Here is a 19,056-nt window from a genome sequence, read left to right on the forward strand (position 1 = left end):
GGGAACATCCCACTGGCACCCCCTCCCCTTTTTGTTCCAGTAAACCCCTCCTCTGGCCAGTCTGGTGGAGCAGGTGCTGTGGGACCTCACGCTCCCTCTGCCTGGAAAGCATCCAGCTCAAGATTGCAGTTTAAAATACATCAATTTTTCTTTTTTTCCTTTTTTTTCCCCTAAGTGCCAGCCCTCCTTGGTTAATCCTTTAGTCATTAGGGCCTCTTTCTGGATCACAGAGCCCTGCCCAAAGAGCTTGCAGCCCTCCTGCCAGCTGGGGAAGAGAGGGAAGATGCAAACCCCCCACCAAAACCCTTCCTGCCACCTCTGTGGGCATCTCCCAAACCTCCTTCCTCCCGTACCCAGGACAGAGGGACAGGGACTGTTGGCTTTGCAGGACATCTGCAATCACAGGGGGAGGATTTTCATTGCCAGGTGGTATTTTGAAGCAGCTGGTGCTGAACATTTATCTCAAACCTTCAAGTCAACAAAGAGCATACCCAAAAGGCCACAAAATGAGCAGCTGTGCTGTGAAGGATGGGGAGAGGCAAAGGGCAGAACCCAAAAACCATCCTTGCTCCTTCTGAACATCCCTATCCACACATTGCTGCAATGGGCTCAGAGCCCCACACCCAAACAACTCTGGAAATCTATTTTTATGTCACTCATCCATCCAGCTGGAGAATTCCTGACTGATCCACCCAGCAGATTCCACACCCCTGGCATCTAATAACTAATAACATTCTCCAGCTATGGAATAACCCTGAACAAACCAACGACTCCACAGGCTTTGACAAACTTGGGGAAAAACTCACCCAGCACCCAAGACTGACCAGAAAATCCAGGAGCAAGATCCTGGTGCCAGGAACACACCCTGGATACTGCCCTGAGGCTGCCCTGGCAGATCCCACCTGCAGCATCCTCCTGAGGGGATGTGGTTTGGAAAAATGGAGCAGATTCACTGCTGGTGACAGTGAGTGCCAGGCTGGGCAGCCTGAATCAGTCCCTGGATCCCAGTTCATTTTGTTATCTGGGGGTCATTTAGATCTGCACTGATTTTAAAGCAGAGAAAACCGAGTGCTGGAGCAGAGAACAGGCCCAGTTTGGAGAGAGGGGAAAACAGGGGTGATCAGCAGCTACTCCCTGGCTAACCCGAAACCTTCCTGTCCCAGCAAGTGCCAAACACACCCAGACAGCATCTTCCCAAAGATGCCAAAACTCACAGCAGTCCTGGAGCCAGCACGAGCAGCCCGAGGCCTTCAGGAGGAAGAGTTTTGTTAATCCATGTCACCTTCCAGAGCTCCAGAGCCAGGAATGTCTCCGAGTTCCCTCTGGACACCTGGAGGTGTTTTTAGGTGTGAGCTGGGCAGGGCTGAGCCTTGTCCTGATTTTCCTGGGCTTGCTCAGACTTTGAAACGGGGGCTCAGGAAGGGCAGGGACAGCTCTCTGCCTGGATCCCCATTTTCTTTTCAGCCAGGGAACTTGAAGGCACATTTGTCCACCCCTCTCTGCCTGCTTTTTGAGGGAAAACACTGGGGTTAAACTGAAGCCTGGATGCATCTTAACAAATTCTCCCTCCCCGTGTCTCGGTGCTCTTCTCAGTACCCTCAGCTTTTCCCTAGTTCTTCCTCTCCAGTTAGTGTGTGAATTTTCTCTCCTTTTCCTCCATCTGTGCTTCTATATTTGTCCCTTTTTTGCCTCCTAGCTCCGCTCTCCCCCAGCTCTGCTGCTCCAGGTGAGCAGAGGACAAGCTGCTCCTCACTGCCAGCCTTGGGGTGCTCCTGGAGGAGCCAGGAGGGGGTGGGAAGGAGACAGCCTGGGGTCAAGACCCCCCCCTCTGAGCTGTTCTGAGAAACTATTGCAGTTCCAGGCAGTGACAAGCAGAGAGAGAAGGGATGTGACTCCAGGGGTGCAGACAGGGGCTGTTGGGCAGTTTCTCCTCACTTCTCCTCATTCCACCTCACTCCACCCCATCCCCATCCCCATCCCATCCCATCCCATCCCATCCCATCCCATCCCCATCCCACCCCACCCATCCAATCCCATCCCACCCCACCCCACCCCACTGTCATTCTCCTCCTGGGTTGTTTCCAGCCTCCTGACCTGCTGCCTGAGGCTCAAGCCTGCTCCTCCTTTTTTTTTTTTTTTTTTTTTGAGGTGGGGGGAGGTGGTGGAGAAAAGGGTGGTGCTGCCACTGAGAAGTCAGGAACGGGGCCAGGCTCCAAAGGGCTGAGCCAACCCATCTGCTGCAACACCCCCGCCCCTGCCACAACATTTCACAGCTGCTCAAGTGCACATTTTTTGACTCATCCCGTGGTGGCGGTTGAAAACATTTAAAAATGAGGATCCAAGCACAGGCTATCACCCTCTGCAAAAACGAAAAGTGGAGACGAGGTTTTGGTTCGTATTCATCAAAACAACAGGAGGAGAGGGAGGAGGGAGAGGGGAAAAAAAAAAAAAAAAGCCCACAAAATAGTTCAAGTCAGAAACCCAACCTCAGCGAGTGAGAAACTTAAATAAATATCTCTGACAGGAGAGGGAGAGGATGCAGGAGCAGAACCCGCACGGGTGTGAGCAGAAGCAGAGCTGGGCAGTGATCCCTGCCTGCCCCAGGAGGAAGCTGTGGAGCAGCTCCCAGGGCTCAGCCCAGCTCCAATCCAACCCCCTCTGCATCAGCCTCCCAGAAACTGGACCGGAGCCCAGGACTGCACTGTCATCCCCAGTGCCAGCTCTGCAGCCCCTCCTGACACCCCCAAACCCCCAAAACCAGCATCCCTGGGATGCTCCCTGCCTGCCCTGCATTCGGGGCAACCTCCCCAACCCAGAACGTGGCTCTGCCCTGAGGCTCAACATTTGAACGAGGGGAAAAAACCTCATCCAACATTAATCATGCAGCTCTCCTACCAGCACAGGCTGTTCCCATGTGAGCAGCTCCCACCCCCTTCGGTCCATCTGAGCTCCTTTCAAAAGGATTTGCTCGTGAAGAACGTTCTTTGTCTTCCTGCCAACCACAGCCATCCACCTTCTGAGTGGTATTTGGAGCATATAATGCACTTGGTGTGTCACAAACCTGTTCCTCCCTCTACTCTCCCTCCTCTGGAAAGGAGCTTTCCTTGCTCTTGGGAACCTTTCTCTGCAGAAACCACCTCTGCTCCTGCCTGACCACCTCCCACTTTTAGGCCCCCATTGACCTGACCCCAAGAGCTTGAGGAGTTAAAGCTCCTGCAGGCACGGGCAGCAGCTTCTCCTTATGGCCAGGCAGCTGCAGAGAGCCAGGTGTCAATGTCCCTCAGAAGTTTCAAAACTGGGTCCTGGGGACATCTGGGAAGGGGATTCTTTGGCTCCAGGTGGGTTCTGTAGATGTGGTGCCTGCTCTTGGGAGTGCAGACCCCAAGCACCTGGGCAGCTCTACCCAGCAGGCAGCAAATGGCACAGGGAGCTACAGAGGGATTTGGCACCATGCTCATTGCTGAAGCTTTTACCTGGGGAAGGGTCCCCGGAAAACTCCATCTCTGAACCAGAGAAAAAAGTGTGAAAAACCCAAAAACTGGTAGGAGCCAAGTGGCAAGCCTGTTGGTCAGAGTCTTCCCAGGAACTCCAATGGGATTGGGCTTTCCCTGGGTTGGTGAGGGACACTTTTGTGACCCCACCAGAGACACCCACTCTCCAGAATCTGCAGGCACCTCTCAGCTCAGAACCTTATCACTACCTGGCTGCAGTGACACGGAAGCAAGGAGCAACCCTTAAAGGCAATGATTTGGAGTCTGTGTTTGATAATTCATCCAAACCCACCCTCTCTCCAGTTAGCCAACCACAAAGACCTTGTGTCTTCTCCTGATCTGAAGTATAAACACAATTTATTTTAATCCATTCCTCTGACTGCATTAATCCTCCTCCTGTAACTTGTCCAGGACACTCTGATTTCAGACACAAGAACCCAGTAGCAGGAATCATTCATCCCGATGGGATGTAAGTGGATCCCTGACCTTAAAACTATTTTGCTAAGAAATGCAGCTAGAAAACTAATTTTAAGTAAATCTATGCATGTCAAGAATCCAGATGGCTCCTGAGGATGCTAACTTAAGCATCCTTACATAAGCAGATTAGAGGTGCCTGTTGAGCCCAGACAGCAGAGTAGATGGCGCTGAATGCAGCATCACACACAAACTATTCCCTTCCTGCTACATCATCCAGCTGAAACTTTTGTCAGCTCCCCTCCTTCCCCTGCCTCTCAGCTGCAAGCACCGTGCTCAGCCCAGCAGGTCCCCGGCCAAAGAAAGCTTTATCCTCCTCGGACCCCCCAGGGCAGCAGCTGGATAAATCCCAGCCCTACAAAGGGACCAGTGAAATGCTCCCTGCTGACACGAAAATGGAGGCAAACCTCCTCTCCAACCTCTCAAACATTTCAGCACAGCCGTGGAACGATTTATTTTTTTCTTCTGAGACAGAAATTGCCAGCACCCAAATTCCCCTCCTGCCACCATTGGTGCCTCCACCTGAAACACCAACTTCAAAAAGTTCAGGAGCCTTCTGGAGCCACCAACTGAGGTGACCGTGCAGGAGGGGACGTGGCGTGGGTGTGGGGAGCGGGCAGATCCCCCTCTCCGTGGGGAGGGTTTGATTCCCAGACATCACCAGCGTTGCATAACCAGCCCAGCAACTCGGCTGCCTCTGCTCCAGCCCTGCCCGCAGAGCACAGCAGCAGCAGCAGCCTCGGGAAGGGCCCTGCTGAAAAGCAGCCAGGGGGATGGGATTTGGGATTTGGTTTTCCCTCTGCCTTAAGTGTGTCAGGGTTTGCTGACAGATGGCTTGGCCGACTGGGCTCGACAGTCATCAAGCAGCTATTACCTTTGTAAATGGAATCCCATTGGAAGGTTCGGGGCTTGGGTTGGTTCTGATGGTGTTCTGATGGTTTGGGGGTTTTTTTGTTGGGTTTTTTTCCTTTTTTCTTGGGTGTTTTGGGAGTTTTTTTCTCTGTAATGAAATCGGCACCGTGTTGGGAAGGCTGATCCTTCCCATCCCTCAGGTCCCCGGGAGCAGGCAGGGCAGTCAGCCGGCTGGGGCACCCAGAGCAGCACCCCCAGCACAGGGCTGATGGGTGATGGGTGATAATGGGTGCTGATGGGTGATTCCGGCAGCCTGTGCTGCCACCTATCCAGGGCCACGCTGCCGAGTGGTTCGACCTCGTTTTACATTTCGGAAGCTGAAACCGAAGGCTCATCCCCCCCCTCCAGCCCAGCTCTCCTCACACGGAGCCTCGGCCCGCGGCAGCAGCAAGGAAAAATCCGCGCTCTGCTGTGCTGGGAGGACTGGGACGAGCCCCTGGGAAACCTCTGGTACTTACGGTAGAAGACGTATTCGGTGTAGCTGGACCAGACCTTGTCGTCTGTGTACTGGTTGACAAAGGAAGCGGTCACCGAGGAGTTACAGGCCACCATGTGGAATCCACACTCGGACAACATGTCGAAAGCCCTCTCCAGGTGCTTGAACTTGAGATAAAACCTGGAGGTGTACCTCTCCGGGGCCCTGTCCGGGTCTCTGCTTTCGTTCAAACTTTCTCCAAAGACCTCCTTGACCAGCGCAATCCTCCCACAAACCAAAATCCGGGGGACCCTCCTGAATTTGGCGTCTGCTTGGCTCTCCCTGCCCACGGAGCAGGACCCGCGGTACCCGATGGTGATGAATCCCCACTTGCGATCCGGTGTCAGGAGCGACGAGGGCGGGCAGATTCTCGTGTCGCTGCCCTGGGAGACCTCCTCGTAGTCACTGTGGCAATAGTCGTCGGGGCTTTGCTTGCTGTCATCGGGAGTCAGGAGTTTGACCAAGTCCGGGAGCTGGAAGTACTCAGCCTCCCTCTTGAGCCTCCCCTTCTCTGGGAAGTGGTCGGGCAGAACCACTTGCTTGTCCCTGAGATAGTCCAGAATGTAGCGGAAAAGGAAACCGTCTCTGTCGATGAAAAATCTCCCCTTGGAGTCCTTGGCCAGGTCGTTGGCCGTCTCCCTCTTTGGGGTGAACATTTTCCAGAGCAGGGAGTGAGGGGTGCCGACCAAGGTGGAGTGGCGGGTGAAGTAAACCTGGCCGCCCACGTTCAGCTCCACCACCTCCGGGAAGGGGAGCAGCCCCGTCCCCTGCTCCCTGCCAGGCAGGTAAGTCCTGCAGTTGCCACTCAGAGCCATTGTACTCTGAATCCGGCAGCACACAGGACTAGCAATCACATCCAAGTGTGGAATAGGGCTCCCAACATTCAGGAGAAACGGGAGGAGGGGAGGGTAAGGGGGGGAAGGGAAAACGTGAAAAGCAAAGCAGCCAAAACGCTGGGTATTTTTTTTTTAAAAAAACAATCTGAAGTGTCCATGAGTGAGTGTGGCAGAAGTGGCTTCTGCCCTCAGCCACGGAGGGTGGGGAGCGATCACTCCGTGACATGCAACCACATCACCGGATCTTCCAACAAAGCCATCAAAATCAAGGTCAAGCCAAACCTATGGTCACTCACAGGTCTGCCAGGAGGGAAAACAAAATAAGACACAAATCACTCGATTAATCATCACAGAAGCTGCAACAGAGAAAAGCAGATCGGCTTGGAAAGCCAAGCTACATCTCCTGTGCTAAATCGGTCTAAATTTTTATTTATTTACTTGCAAGTTCTCTGTTTCCTCACTAATCGATGGAAGGGCTACGTGCGACCCCGACGTTTAAAAGAAAATTCACACTTCATCTCTACCGAAACATCTCGTTCAGACACGCACGGGGGGAAGGAGAACAGGGTCCTACCTGGGTTACAGGGACTGCACGGATCCTGTAAAGGAACGCGGAATGTCCGGACACAGCCCGAGGCACCCAGCGCTCCCTTCGGGTGGAATCCGAGCCCGGCAAAGGGGCAGCAAAGGCAAGAAAAGTGCTCCCAGCAGCATCCAGGGAGATCTCGGGAGTTGAACGCAGTCACTGCAAAGTTACCGGCGGCAGGTGAGGAGGGAAACCCAGACGTAGGGCGTGCTGGGGAGAGGGGAAAAAATAAAAGAAAAAGAAATAAAACGCCAAAAAGCGATGAAGACCCCTGACTAAATCCTCTCGGGGGGGGGTCTCAGATGACTTGCAGAAAGCCGGCAGCTTGCGCCAGGGGCGGGCGGGCTCGGGCGGCTCCCGCGGCGGGGGGCGGGGGGTCCATCTCCCCCCCTCCCCCTTCCGGGGCCTCCGCCGGGACCGGGACCGGGGCCGGTGCCGCCCCCCTCCCCCCCCCCTCTCCGCTCCGCCCCGCTGAGCCGGTCCGGGCCCTGGGGCCGCTCCTGCGGCGGGGCTGCGCGGTTCGGTGCTCAGCGGCGCGGGGCCGGGAGCGCGGAGGGAGATGCCGATTGCATCATCTTAAAGGAGTCGGGGCGGGATGCGAGCCCGACACCCGCACCGGGACCGGAACCGGGACCCACACCCGCACCGGGAGGGGCAGCACCAGGGCCGGCCCCGTTCGGCTCAGCCCGCGGAAAGTTCCGCCCCTTCCCGGTCCGGTCCGGTCCGGTCCGGCCCCTGCCCGGAGCTGCCGGGCGGGCGGTGCGGGATTGCCCGGTGGGTGCGGGGTGCCGGCGGGGTTTTTCCGACAGAACCGTGTTTTTTCAGGGTGCTGGCACCCATCATCTCCCCGGCAGGGCGGGAGCAGCCGGGGCGGGCAGGGACCCCCGGGGGGTGCTCGGTGTGCGGGAGCTGCCCCGCACCCGCTGGGTTTGCGGGGCTCTGAGGGGGTGCGGGGTGGGCAGCAGCGGCCGAGGCTCCGATCCCGTTTTCCCGTTTTCCCGTTCCACGCTCCCCGTGTCCGCGCCGGTGCCGCCACCTCGTGTCGTTGGTGGCGATGTGGCAGGAGGGTCCCCGCTGCCCTCCCGCAGGAGAGGAGCTTACACGGAATACAATAATAAAGCCTTTTCCTTATTATTATTATTTTCACCCAAAACCCCGGAGTTTTGGGTGAAATCCCTGCGTGAGGAAGTTACGGTGTGCAGATTTTTTTTTTTTTTTTGCTGACTTCACTCCAGCTGCAGGTGTTTCAGGGAGATTCTTCCTGGAAACGTGGCCGTAATTTTTTAATAAAAGGGATAAATCCCAAAGCAGATAAAACCCAGGGTAAGTAACTCCAAGGTGAGGGGGTAAAATCCTCCCTGTGTGCAGGGACAGACTTCTCACATTCAAACCTGAGGGCTGGGCACTTACCCAAACCCTCGATTTTCACCTGAATCTGGTAATTAATTCTGAAGCAGCTGCTGGGCCTCTGAACCAAGGTTCTGCCTGTCACTTCTGGACCCCATTTCTGATTTTCACACCAGCAGATCCTGCTGGAGGAGCTCAGGAAGAGCAAAGAGCAAGTGTGGTGCCTCCTCCTTTGCAGTGCTGGTGGGAGAGCTGCAGAAGGACCCCTGGGAGGAGGATTTAAGGGTGTGATGGAGGTGTTGACCCCCTTGTCTTCACCCCCCTGTTAGGGGTCTGGCAGAGGGGCTCTGACCCCTTCCTGATGCAGTGATGGCTCTGTGTGGGATCTGAGCTCGGTGGTGCTGCCCCTGCCCGAAGCACCGAGCACTGCATCAGCTCCCTCAAACATTTTTCTTCTTCGTTTTAGCTGGGAGTCTGCAATGACCCTGGAATCAATTTTCCCAAAGCCAGCGGTGCCGGGCTGGCGGGGACTGGGGGATTATTTCACTGCACCCAGCCTCAGAAAATCCCTTTGTAATGGGTGAAGATCCAGACCCCCGGGGCTGGGGGATAAAGATCACCCGGGCAGAAATTTTGGGGTGGGCTTTTTGGGGTGGTTTTTTTGAGGTGGTTTTTTTGAGGTGGTTTTTTTGGGGTGGTTTTTTGGGTGTTTTTTTGGGGCGTTTTTCAGGGTGCTTTTTGGGGCGTTTTGCAGGTGCTTCTGGAGTGTCACAGGGGACAAAGGAGCCTTGTAAAACATTGTGATTCCTGACAAGCTTCAGTGAAGCAGCCTGACACAGCCCCCGTGTCATCAGTGAAGAGAGAGGCACTCAAGCTCTAAGGCTTTTTGGAAATTATCATCAGAACGGCCCTTTGAAAAGAACAAAAACCTCAGGATTTTAATCACAACAGCCTCAGAAACACACCTGCACTTCCAAATGATAAAGGGGAAATATTCAGCTCCTGCTTTTCCTCCTCCACAGGATCCACCCAATCATTTGGAGCTCGTTTCCCCTGATGAAATGACTTCAGGAGCAGAAGCATCACCTCGTGCTTCCCAGTGCCCAAATCCACCCCGATGCAGCCTGAGGAGAGGGGAGATGGAAAATCTGGAAATCTGGGCCAGAGACACCAGTGACCTAAATGTCAAATCTGTGCCAGGACCAGATGTGTCAGGAAGGGGAGGGAGGGAGGGCAGTGGGATCCGGGGCTGCAGCAGCAGTGGGAGGGGGATACACAAGCTCTAAATCCCAATCAAGTCACCCCCACAAAAGGAGGAATATGAAAACACCAAAAAAAGCACTCGAAAAAAGTAGGAAAAATTTCCAGCAGAAGCTGAAGGAGTAACCCTGGGGGGAAAAAAAAAAAAAAAAAAAAATCTCCAAGTTGGGTTTTGGGCAGAAGATCCCAGCTGAAATGGCACACGGGAACTTTCATCACAATTCTTGCAAACAGTGGTTAAAAAGGGCAACGTGCAGCTCTGGGGTAGTGATGTTTTGGTTCAGAAATGACCCCAAGGTGCCCCCTAAGGGTCCTGCAGCCCCTGTACCAAGCCCAGCATCCTCATCCCTGGATGCTGAGGCACGGGGACACTCCCCAGGGGAAAGGAGACCTCAGGGAGCAGCCACAGCAAGAGGTGCCTGGCCCAGGGCTCTTGGCAGAGCAAAGGTAAAAATTCCAGGGAGGATCAGGCTCTGATCCTGGGGTGCTTCCAGTCTGACCCCCACCTGCAGCAGAAAATGGTAAAAAGCCCTGGGAGGAACAGCTCCAGGCTCTGGTGGGGTCCCCAGCCTTGAGGCCAAAGCCTTTCCCAGAGGAGGGATGAGATTCCTGCTCTTCCCACCCCTCCAGCAGCTCTGGGAATTGCCTTCCCAAGCAGGCAGCCAGGCAGAGGGAGGGAGGACAGTGAGCTGAACACACACATCATCCTCTGATCCAGCACTCTGGGTTACACACAGCCCAAACCTCATCTGCTGAAATCCTGCAGGAGGTGTGAATAAGCCCTAACAAATCCTTCACTTTGAAGGAAGAGCACAAAGCAAGCACAAAGTGAGAGAATCTCCCCAAGAAAGGGCTCTGCCAGCAGAAGGCCCTCGGGGTCATTACTGAGGCGTCAGGCACCCCTGCCCTGCAGCTCTTAGTCCTGAAAAGAAGGGGAAAAAACCCAGCCACAAGTGCTGTGTTCTGTCCCTGGCTCCTGCTCCCCTCCTCTGCCCTTCCCTCCAACATTTCCAAGGTTTTTGTGTGATGTTTTTATCCTCAGCCTGCCCCACGCTGCTGTCACCAACACGGGTGTCACTGCAGCCACCTGCCCTGACCCCACCAGCACTCTGTGACCACCTAATGACTCTATCAGGAGCCTGGCTCTGATTTTATGAGGATTTTTACTCTCATTTTATGAGGATCTTGACTCTCATTTTATGAGGATCTTTGCTCTTTCCCTCTAGGAGCCATTTCCAGGTCCCCTGTTCCTGGCAACCACAGCCCCTCCGGAAAGGGATTTGTCCAGGGGGAGTTTGGTGCCTTAGAGGCTTCCAAAATCCTGGAAAAAGATTTTTCTTTCTTTTTTTTTTTTTTTTATAAAAACACTGCTTAATAATAAATTTCCCTGTGACCTCGAATGCATCAGTACTTAACTCCTACTGAAACCCTCCTGCTGCTCCCCGTGTTCCTCCAGGCTGAGGGGAGGATTTACAACCAGAATTCATTCATTTTGTGTCAGCACCAGGAGGGAGCAGGAAAAATGAGTAACCCTGCGTGGTTCTGCAGGTTCCTGAGGTTCAGCTCAGGATAAATCATCGTTTTCCTTCCTTTTGCGCGGGGATGGGGAGAGGGGGGTGACCCTCAACAAAGAGAGGCGAAGCGGTGGAAGCAGTTCCTGAGTGCCGATGCGGACACAGCTTTATTCCTCGCACGCATTTAAACCCCAAAACTTTCGCTTTTTTCCACCTTTCCGGCAGAACGGGGGGGCTCGGGGCCCTGCGGTAACCGGCCCCCGGGCCCGCCTCTCCGCAGCCTTGCGGGGTCGCGGGGCCTTCCCGCAGGTGGAACCCGAAGCCCCGGTCCCGGCGGTGCGGGATCGGAGAGGGGCGGTGCGGGAGAGGCCGCGGCCGCCATCCCGCGCTCCGCCGCCGCCATCTTGCCCGGCCGGGGCGTCGCGTTCCCATGGCAACGGGGAGGTGCGGAAGGGGCGGGGCTTACGGCGGCGCGCTCTCAGTGACGTCATCGCGCTGCCCCGGAAGTGCTGGCGCGGCGGCTGACACGTCGCAGGGGCCCGGGTGAGGCCTTGGGGTCCTTCTGGGGGTCCCCTTCACCCCTCTGGGGTCCACCTCAACCCTCCTGGGGTCCCCCTCAGCCCCTCTGGGGCCCCCGCAGCCTCCCGGGGTCCCCCTCACCCTCTCAGGGTCCCCCGCAGCCCCCCCCGGGGTTCCGCCGCCTCCTCTGAGGGGCCGGGGGGGGGTGAGGGGGGGTTGGGGTCCCGGGGTCCCGGCTGTGGGGGGGTTGGGAGCGTTGGGAGGTGCCGCCCCGGGGGGTTCTGTGAGGCGGGGGGGGGGTTCGGTTCGGTCGCCCCGGTGACCCGTCCCGGTGTCTTTGCAGAACCCGGCGATGTCGGGGTTCGACAGCTTCAGCACCGAGTTCTTCCAGAGCAGTTACAGCATCGATGAGCAGGCGCAGGGCTACGACTACAGCGGGAGGCCCTACGGCAGGTACGGGCTGAGACCCCCCCAGGGCTGGCAGGGGGCTGGGGAGCTCGGGGAGTCCAAAGCCCCCCAGCAGGGCACAGAGAACGCATCCAGAGGGGGTGGGGTGTCTCCAGGGAAGGGGATTCCACATCCCCCCCCGGGCAGCCTGGGCTGGGGCTCCCTCACCCTCCCAGTGGAAAAAAATTCTTCCTGTGGAAAACCCCGTGCTCCAGTTTACACCCCTTGCCCCTTGCTGGGAGAAGCTTGGCTCTGTCCTCCTGCTTCTTGTAATCCCTGAAATTCCTCCCTGCCCAAATCTCCAGCCTGCCCAGGGCCCTCTGGAAGGAGCTGGGGGGAAGCAGTGGGGTGGTGAGTGGATGCTCCTCCTGCTGCATGGAGAGGCAGAGCTGGGGAGACTGGGGGGAACTGGGATGGTCTGGGTGTTCCTCAGGGCTGCAGGGAGGGAATGAGGGTTACTCTGCAAGGTCAGAAGCCTCTGGGGCTTCCAGAGCCCCAGAAATGAGCTCTGGGCTTCAGGAGGGAGGTGTGGGGGCTGCTCACAGGTCCTGGCAGCCCAGGGCTGTGGGGTTTGGGTTCTGTGGGCTGGGTGAATCTGTCCTGTCACCCCTCCTGAGGCACAAGGCACTGAAGCAAAAGGAGGGAAAAAAGCTTTTTTAAAAAATCTAAACTGTTTTTAAACAGTGAGGGGACAGCAGGGACAGTGTGAGGAGCTTTGTTCTCTGATGGGGGGGTTTGCAAATAGAGGGACAGGAAATCCATGCAGGCATCAAGTGAGCTGTGAGCAGGGAGGAATGAGCAATGTTTGAGTAAGTGTGAGGTGTAAAACATTCCTGCTCCTCTGCAGCCTGGAGTGGGGGCTGAGTGCCTGGGGAAAGCCCTGGAACCAGAAGTAAGGGGCTTAAAATCAAAAGTAGGAGACTTAAAATCAGAAGTAAGAGACTTAAAATGAAAAGAGACTTAAAATGAAAAGAGACTTAAAATGAAAAGAGACTTAAAATGAAAAGAGACTTAAAATGAAAAGAGACTTAAAATGAAAAGAGACTTAAAATGAAAAGAGACTTAAAATGAAAAGAGACTTAAAATGAAAAGAGACTTAAAATGAAAAGAGACTTAAAATGAAAGAAAGAGACTTAAAATCAAAAGACTCAGAATCAAAGAAAGAGACTTAAAATCAAAAGTAAAAGACTTAAAATCAGAAGTAAGAGGCTTAAATCCAAAGGCAGTGGTGGTGTCTGGAGCAGGAGTGTCCCTGGCTACCAGGTAAGAGTTAATAAAGGGTTTTTAGGGGTTGGAGCTGGTGTGAGCAGGGGCTCCTCTGGTGCAGCTTTGCTGAGGAGCAGGCAGGCAGTGCCTGGAGGGCAGCTCTGTTTGATCCTGTGTGTGATGCAGTGTCCCTTGCAGGCAGCATGGGGGGTACCAGTGCTCCCAGCAGGGAGCCTTTGTGCCCTCAGAGATGATGCAGCAGCAGCAGCCCTACACGGGGCAGATCTACCAGCCCAGCCAGCCCTACAGCCCAGCCTCAGCTCAGTCCTTCTATGGCACCAGCTTTGAGGATGAACCTCCTCTCTTAGAAGGTAAAACCCCTGCCCCCTGCCCCAACCCCACAGCTCTGCCCCACCTGCTTCCCAGAGGGATTTGAGGTTTTCAGGAGTGTTTTATTTTTGTTTAATGAGGATGAACCTCCTCTCTTAGAAGGTAAAACCCCAACCCCACAGCTCTGCCCCACCTGGGGAGGAGCTGAGCTGCAGGGGGTGCAGCCCCTGCTTCCCAGAGGGATTTGGGGTTCTCAGGAGTGTTTTATTTTTGCTTAATGAGGATGAACCTCCTCTCTTAGAAGGTAAAACCCCTGCCCCAACCCCACAGCTCTGCCCCACCTGCTTCCCAGAGGGATTTGGGGTCCTCAGGAGTGTTTTATTTTTGCTTAATGAGGATGAACCTCCTCTCTTAGAAGGTAAAACCCCCAACCCCACAGCTCTGCCCCACCTGGGGAGGAGCTGAGCTGCTGGGGGTGCAGCCCCTGCTTCCCAGAAGGATTTGGGGTTCTCAGGGGTGTTTTGTTTTTGTTTAATGAGGATGAACCTCCTCTCTTAGAAGGTAAAACCCCCAACCCCACAGCTCTGCCCCACCTGGGGAGGAGCTGAGCTGCTGGGGGTGCAGCCCCTGCTTCCCAGAAGGATTTGGGGTTCTCAGGGGTGTTTTGTTTTTGTTTAATGAGGATGAACCTCCTCTCTTAGAAGGTAAAACCCCTGCCCCAACCCCACAGCTTTGCCCCACCTGCTTCCCAGAGGGATTTGGGGTTCTCAGGAGTGTTTTGGTTTTGTTTAACTGTGTTTTGGGGTAGGACAGGCCTGGGATTGTTAAACCTGTGACCCCCTCCCAGCTGGCAGAGGGGATCAGTGACACTGAGTGCTGGGGTGGAGGGGGTGTCTGGGATGGGGGATTTGGGTTCCAGCTGGGATCTGGACCCAGAACCTTTGCTCTGACACCTCTCAGCTCCACCTATTCCTGACACCTTCCACCCTGCTGCCCTTTTTCTTTATTTTTCTTTATTTTTTTTTCTCTCCCAGGGCCAGGGTGCTGGGCTGAGGGGGTGTTTGGGCTGACCCAGAACCTCCTCCTTCTGTCCTCACCTTCAGGACCCACTGGGTCTCCTCCAGGTCTCTGGGACCTGGCTCCACACTCAGAGCTCCTCTGCCCCCCATGGGGTGAACTCTGGAGGGTTTTGAGGTGAAAACTTGAGAGTGAAGCCCAGGGGAGCCAGAGGAAGGGGAAGGGGAGATAAATGTGAATAATTCTTGTCACTTCTAGAACTGGGGATCAACTTTGACCACATCTGGCAGAAAACCCTGACAGTGCTGCACCCCCTGAAGGTGGCAGATGGGAGCATCATGAACGAGACAGACCTGGCTGGGCCAATGGTCTTCTGCCTGGCCTTTGGGGCCACCTTGTTACTGGTAGGATACTGGTGGCAAAAGTCTGACTGGTTGTGCATGGATGTCCTTGGGGGGAAGAGCCAAGGAACCTCCAGGTTTATTGGGAATGACTCCTTGACATGGAATGGCAAAAAAAAACCCCAAATCCTGACCATGGAGGGACCTGAAATTTCCCTGTGCCTAAATGACCTAAAATTTCCCTCTGCTGTGGCACTGCTTGGGTGCCAGGGGCACTTCCAGCCTATTTTTTAATGAGTGACCTTCATTTATGGGAACTGGGCTGGCAGATCTGAGCAGCACATTTATAATGCACACATGGAAATGCTCTTTTCCTCAGAAATTATCACCTTCTCCTGGGGGACCTTATTGGGGGTTGTTTTTTTTTTTGTTTGGTTGATTGGTTGGTTGGTTTGTCTTGGTTTTTTTTTTTAAGTACATTGAATGTAGTGAGAGAAAACAAGCTTAGCCCAGCAAAAAAAGCTGAAAGCAGGTAGGATTGATTGATTTTTATTTTTTTTTGTGGTGCTGGGGGAAGCAGAGAGCTGGGTGGTGAGGGGGCTGAGCTGGGAAGTGGGAGCCTGACCTGCTAAGCTGCAGGAAGTGCAGGGGTGGGCACAGATGTTGTCAGGGAAGAAGGAGCTCATCACTGGATAAAAGCAGGGGATGGGATGGGATTTCTCTGCTGGAACAACCCCTCAGCTGTCCCGAGAGCAGGGTTTGGGGTTTGGGCTTTTCCAGACAGCCCCAGGTTAGTGGTGCTGGTGGCATAACTGCTGCTCCAGCTGCTCTGGGGAACTTGTGGTAATTTACCTTGGGCTTTGCATTTGTGGAGCCTCTCACAGCTGAAAGGACTCCAGGATTTGTCAGGAATTTCCTGGCTTATCAGTGGTGTGGTTTTCAAACACAACTTCTGGGAAGGCTCCAGGTGCAGGGAAAACCGGGAGCAGTTTGCTGGTTGAACCCTAAGGAACTCGCAGGCTTTAGCAGCCCAGATCAAGGAGTAACAGCCCAAAATCTGCTTGTTCAGGCAGAGAAAATGAGGCTGAGTGTGTCTGGTGGGTGCCTGGGGTCTCCACAACTTGTCCTGGCTGGGGAAACACTGGGATCAGGACACAGGGAGCGGGGCGGGGGGCGGCGAAGCGAGAGAAGGGAAACACTGAGACACTTTTGTCCTTGTCCCCTGGGTTGTGGGGTCAGGGCTTGCACTGGGAACTAAGCTGTTAACCTGGGTTACCTCTGCTTGGCTTGCAGGCTGGTAAAATTCAGTTTGGGTACGTGTATGGCATCAGTGCCATCGGGTGCTTGGGCATGTTCTGTCTCCTGAACCTGATGAGCATGACCGGCGTCTCCTTCGGCTGCGTGGCCAGTGTCCTGGGGTACTGCCTGCTCCCCATGATCCTCCTCTCCACCTTTGCTGTTGTGTTTTCCTTGCAGTAAGTGCCTCAGATTTTATAGCTGGGTGTTGAGTTCCCATCCCCTGAGGTGGTGAAGGGAGTTCCTGAAGGGAATTTTCCTGCTCAGTGGGGAAGCTCCAGGCGGTCCGAGCGGGGCAGTGTGAAAGCAGAAATATCAGAGGGCTTCTGGTTGCTTTGGGTGAAAGAGAAGGAAATGGTGCTTTTATCTGTAAACCAGTTAAATACACAGGCTCAGGTAACAGCACCAAGTTTGGGGTTAGTCAGTTGGGAATGGGAGAAGTGTCAGTCCTGTAAGGTTGGGAAATAATTGTCATTTAGGAGAGAAATTTGAATTGGACAAGGGGAAGAAAAGCAGTGTGAGGATTAGGAGTGGAGGAGAAAGAACCTGCTACAGTTACATTACTCACCAGTTCAGTTAATTTTGTCCTAATTGAGTGGCAAGGCTCTGAAGCCCTTACTGGAACTCATTTATTTTAAGAAGTGAAAGAAAAAACTTAAAATTCACCTTGGAACCTGGGAGAAGGAGCCCAGGGACGACTCCTGCAAGCGTACGTACACGAGCCTGACAGAAACTCTCTTTTTATCCCTGCCTTTCCAGGGGAGTCCTGGGGATTATTCTCACAGCTGGAGTCATTGGCTGGTGCAGCTTTTCAGCTTCCAAAATCTTTATTTCTGCCTTAGCCATGGAAGGACAGCAGCTTTTGGTGGCCTACCCCTGTGCGCTGCTCTACGGAGTCTTCGCTCTCATCTCCGTGTTCTGAACAGACTGTCCCAAGCTGCTGGACTCCAGAGGGCCAAAAAATACAAAAAAATAAAAAAGAAAACATCCCCAGGGAACATTATTTAGTTGGACCAGAAAAAACAGCTGCAAACAACTGTAATAGTGTTGCTCTCACAAAACTTAGACCTGTTCTGAATCATCTGGAGCAATTAAAAGTCTTGTGTTCACTTTTATAGGACTTTGAATACTGTTTTCAATTGACCTGAGGTGTCTATAGCTTTAATAAGTGTTCATGCTTATCAAGTTAATGTGATTTCTTTCTCATTCCTTTTATCTTTGGAAAAGTAATTTTTGGTTGTTTGTTTGAGGCTCGGGGATTTCGTTTGGGTTTTTAGGGGAGGCAGAAGGATTGCATCCACAAGCTGATAGATTTTTATCAGCAGAGCTGCAGATGCCCCGGGTTTGGGGTCCTCTTTGAAGAAATCTGCAGTGATAAAAGAACCTGTTTCCTCTCCCCTCTTACCAAAATGCACAAATGAACACAGGCAATTAAGAGTATTTGCTGCATCCTGACAAATACACTCTTAAGCTCTTTGGTCTCATCTGTTTGTTCATTTGGTGTGATAGTACTCCAGGAATTAAGATTAGTTAAATTATCAATTAGAAAATGAGATGCTTAAAAGTTAAAGGGATCTGTAATTTTGTCAGACTTGAAGTACCAATACATGTGGGTGTCTGAGTAGCCATATGTCAGCTTGGATTTCTGAGGGTGACTTCAGCTGGGGTTCCTTTTCCTAATGGTGCACATACCAGCTAGATGAGGAGTTCTCTCTCTGGCAGTACTTACAAGGAAAACACCATTTTGAAAAATGTTATGCTTGTCAGTATTGTAGTTACTGTAAAATAATTTAAAGCATATTGATTAAATTTTCCTTAAATTTTGAAAGAAGCGTTTGATTTTTTTCTGGTCTTTTTAAGGTGGGGGTCAGTTACTAAAACAGACACTTCAGTATTGAAGAAAAAAAATGATATTTAAAGCTGTTCTGAGTGGATTTGCTGCTTGCTTGTGTCCCGAGCACTGAACCTCACACCATCTCCTTTGTGACCATGGCTGCTTGCAGAAGCCTTACAGGTGTGAAGTGGGAAGGCAGAAGTTGTTGTTCTTCACAGGAGCCCTTGGTGACACCTGAAATGAGCAGGAAAAGGGAACAGACCAATTCTAACTCGTTCTGGGGAGGGGAGGTCACCACAGAACTAGGAATTCCCTGCTCTGGGGATGGAAAAGCTCTGACCAGGGACCATTTCTCTGGCAGCTCCATCCCAGGGATTTAATGCTGTTGGATTTACCACAGGTGCTCGTTTGTCCTGTCCATGGAATGATCTGTTCCTAGGAGCTGGATCACAGGTCAGGCAGGGGGTGGTGACACTTCCTGGGGACACTCAGTGTGTGGAGGCATCCTCAGAGGAAAGCTCTCAGCTCCCTGACACCCGGTGAGTCACTGCAAAGCCTCCCCTCACATCTTGCTTCCCTTCTCCCACAAATCCCTCCCTGGTGCCTCTGGAAGCTCCTGAGAAGCTCCCTCTTTGTGGGCCAGAGGGAAGTTTTGCTCGTGTCCCTGGGAGCTGTGGATGGGACCTGTTTGTCTGTCACCCCTCCAGGACTCAAACCCTGATGCTCAAGCTCCTTCTGCCCCGTGCTGCTCCTGGCTCCTGGGATGGATTTTCCAGCTCTCACAGGTAAGAAACCCTTCCCTTTCCTTCCAGAAGGGACACGCAGAGCCCAGCTAACTCTCTGCTTCAGCACATTATTACAAATTACCATTCTAAATAAATCAGTGAGTTGGGGTTTATGTAGCAGAATGTTTCACCCTGTGCTGGGAGGTGCTGGTTCCTGGGGCTCAGCACCCCACCTCTGTCTACCCTGGTGCACAAAGTTCTTACTCCTCCTAATGAAGAACATTACCTGCTGGTGGAGCACGATGTCCTCTATTTGTGGAAATAAATTACAGTGATTACTTTTCCTAATGAGGTCTAATTAAGCACAGAGTTGCTCTGGTAAGAACAAAAGCTCACATACTTTCTTGAGCACGTCAGGTTCTTGCACTCCAGTCCTGTATTTTGGC

The 19,056-nt window shown here is 53.4% G+C and overlaps 2 protein-coding genes across 3 annotated transcripts in view; one reads left to right on the forward strand and one right to left on the reverse strand.

The window, feature by feature from the left end:
* KCTD16 (potassium channel tetramerization domain containing 16) overlaps nucleotides 1-7,408 on the reverse strand; it is a 40,198-nt gene extending 32,790 nt beyond the window's left edge. The window contains exons 1-2 of the mRNA XM_071758793.1: nucleotides 6,763-7,408; nucleotides 5,336-6,488 (exon numbers count right to left, since the gene is read on the reverse strand). Coding sequence (XP_071614894.1) covers nucleotides 5,336-6,167 — 832 coding nt within the window. The 5' untranslated portion in view covers nucleotides 6,168-6,488; nucleotides 6,763-7,408. The remainder of the gene's footprint in view (nucleotides 1-5,335; nucleotides 6,489-6,762) is intronic.
* A 4,027-nt stretch (nucleotides 7,409-11,435) lies between these two features.
* Nucleotides 11,436-17,036, forward strand: YIPF5 (Yip1 domain family member 5). 2 transcript variants are annotated; one of them, XM_071758790.1, is made up of 5 exons: nucleotides 11,436-11,867; nucleotides 13,266-13,438; nucleotides 14,673-14,818; nucleotides 16,049-16,230; nucleotides 16,811-17,036. In XM_071758790.1, exons 1-5 carry the CDS (start codon nucleotides 11,767-11,769, stop codon nucleotides 16,971-16,973), a joined length of 765 nt encoding a protein of 254 aa, XP_071614891.1. In that variant the 5' UTR covers nucleotides 11,436-11,766; the 3' UTR covers nucleotides 16,974-17,036. The 2 variants fall into 2 exon arrangements, with proteins under 2 accessions (XP_071614891.1, XP_071614892.1); XM_071758791.1 differs by having other exon boundaries at nucleotides 11,725-11,867; nucleotides 13,316-13,438.
* Nucleotides 17,037-19,056: the final 2,020 nt, after the last annotated feature.

Source organism: Heliangelus exortis, chromosome 15, assembly GCF_036169615.1.
Source record: "Heliangelus exortis chromosome 15, bHelExo1.hap1, whole genome shotgun sequence".
Lineage (NCBI taxonomy): Eukaryota > Metazoa > Chordata > Aves > Apodiformes > Trochilidae > Heliangelus > Heliangelus exortis.

Excerpts from the sequence above, each read along its gene's own strand:
- YIPF5 (XM_071758790.1), top strand. The coding sequence starts at position 11,767 with ATGTCGGGGTTCGACAGCTTCAGCACCGAGTTCTTCCAGAGCAGTTAC. Across the intron at positions 11,868-13,265 it reads AGCGGGAGGCCCTACGGCAG|GCAGCATGGGGGGTACCAGT; the intron begins GTACGGGCTGAG and ends TGTCCCTTGCAG. Across the intron at positions 13,439-14,672 it reads TGAACCTCCTCTCTTAGAAG|AACTGGGGATCAACTTTGAC; the intron begins GTAAAACCCCTG and ends TGTCACTTCTAG.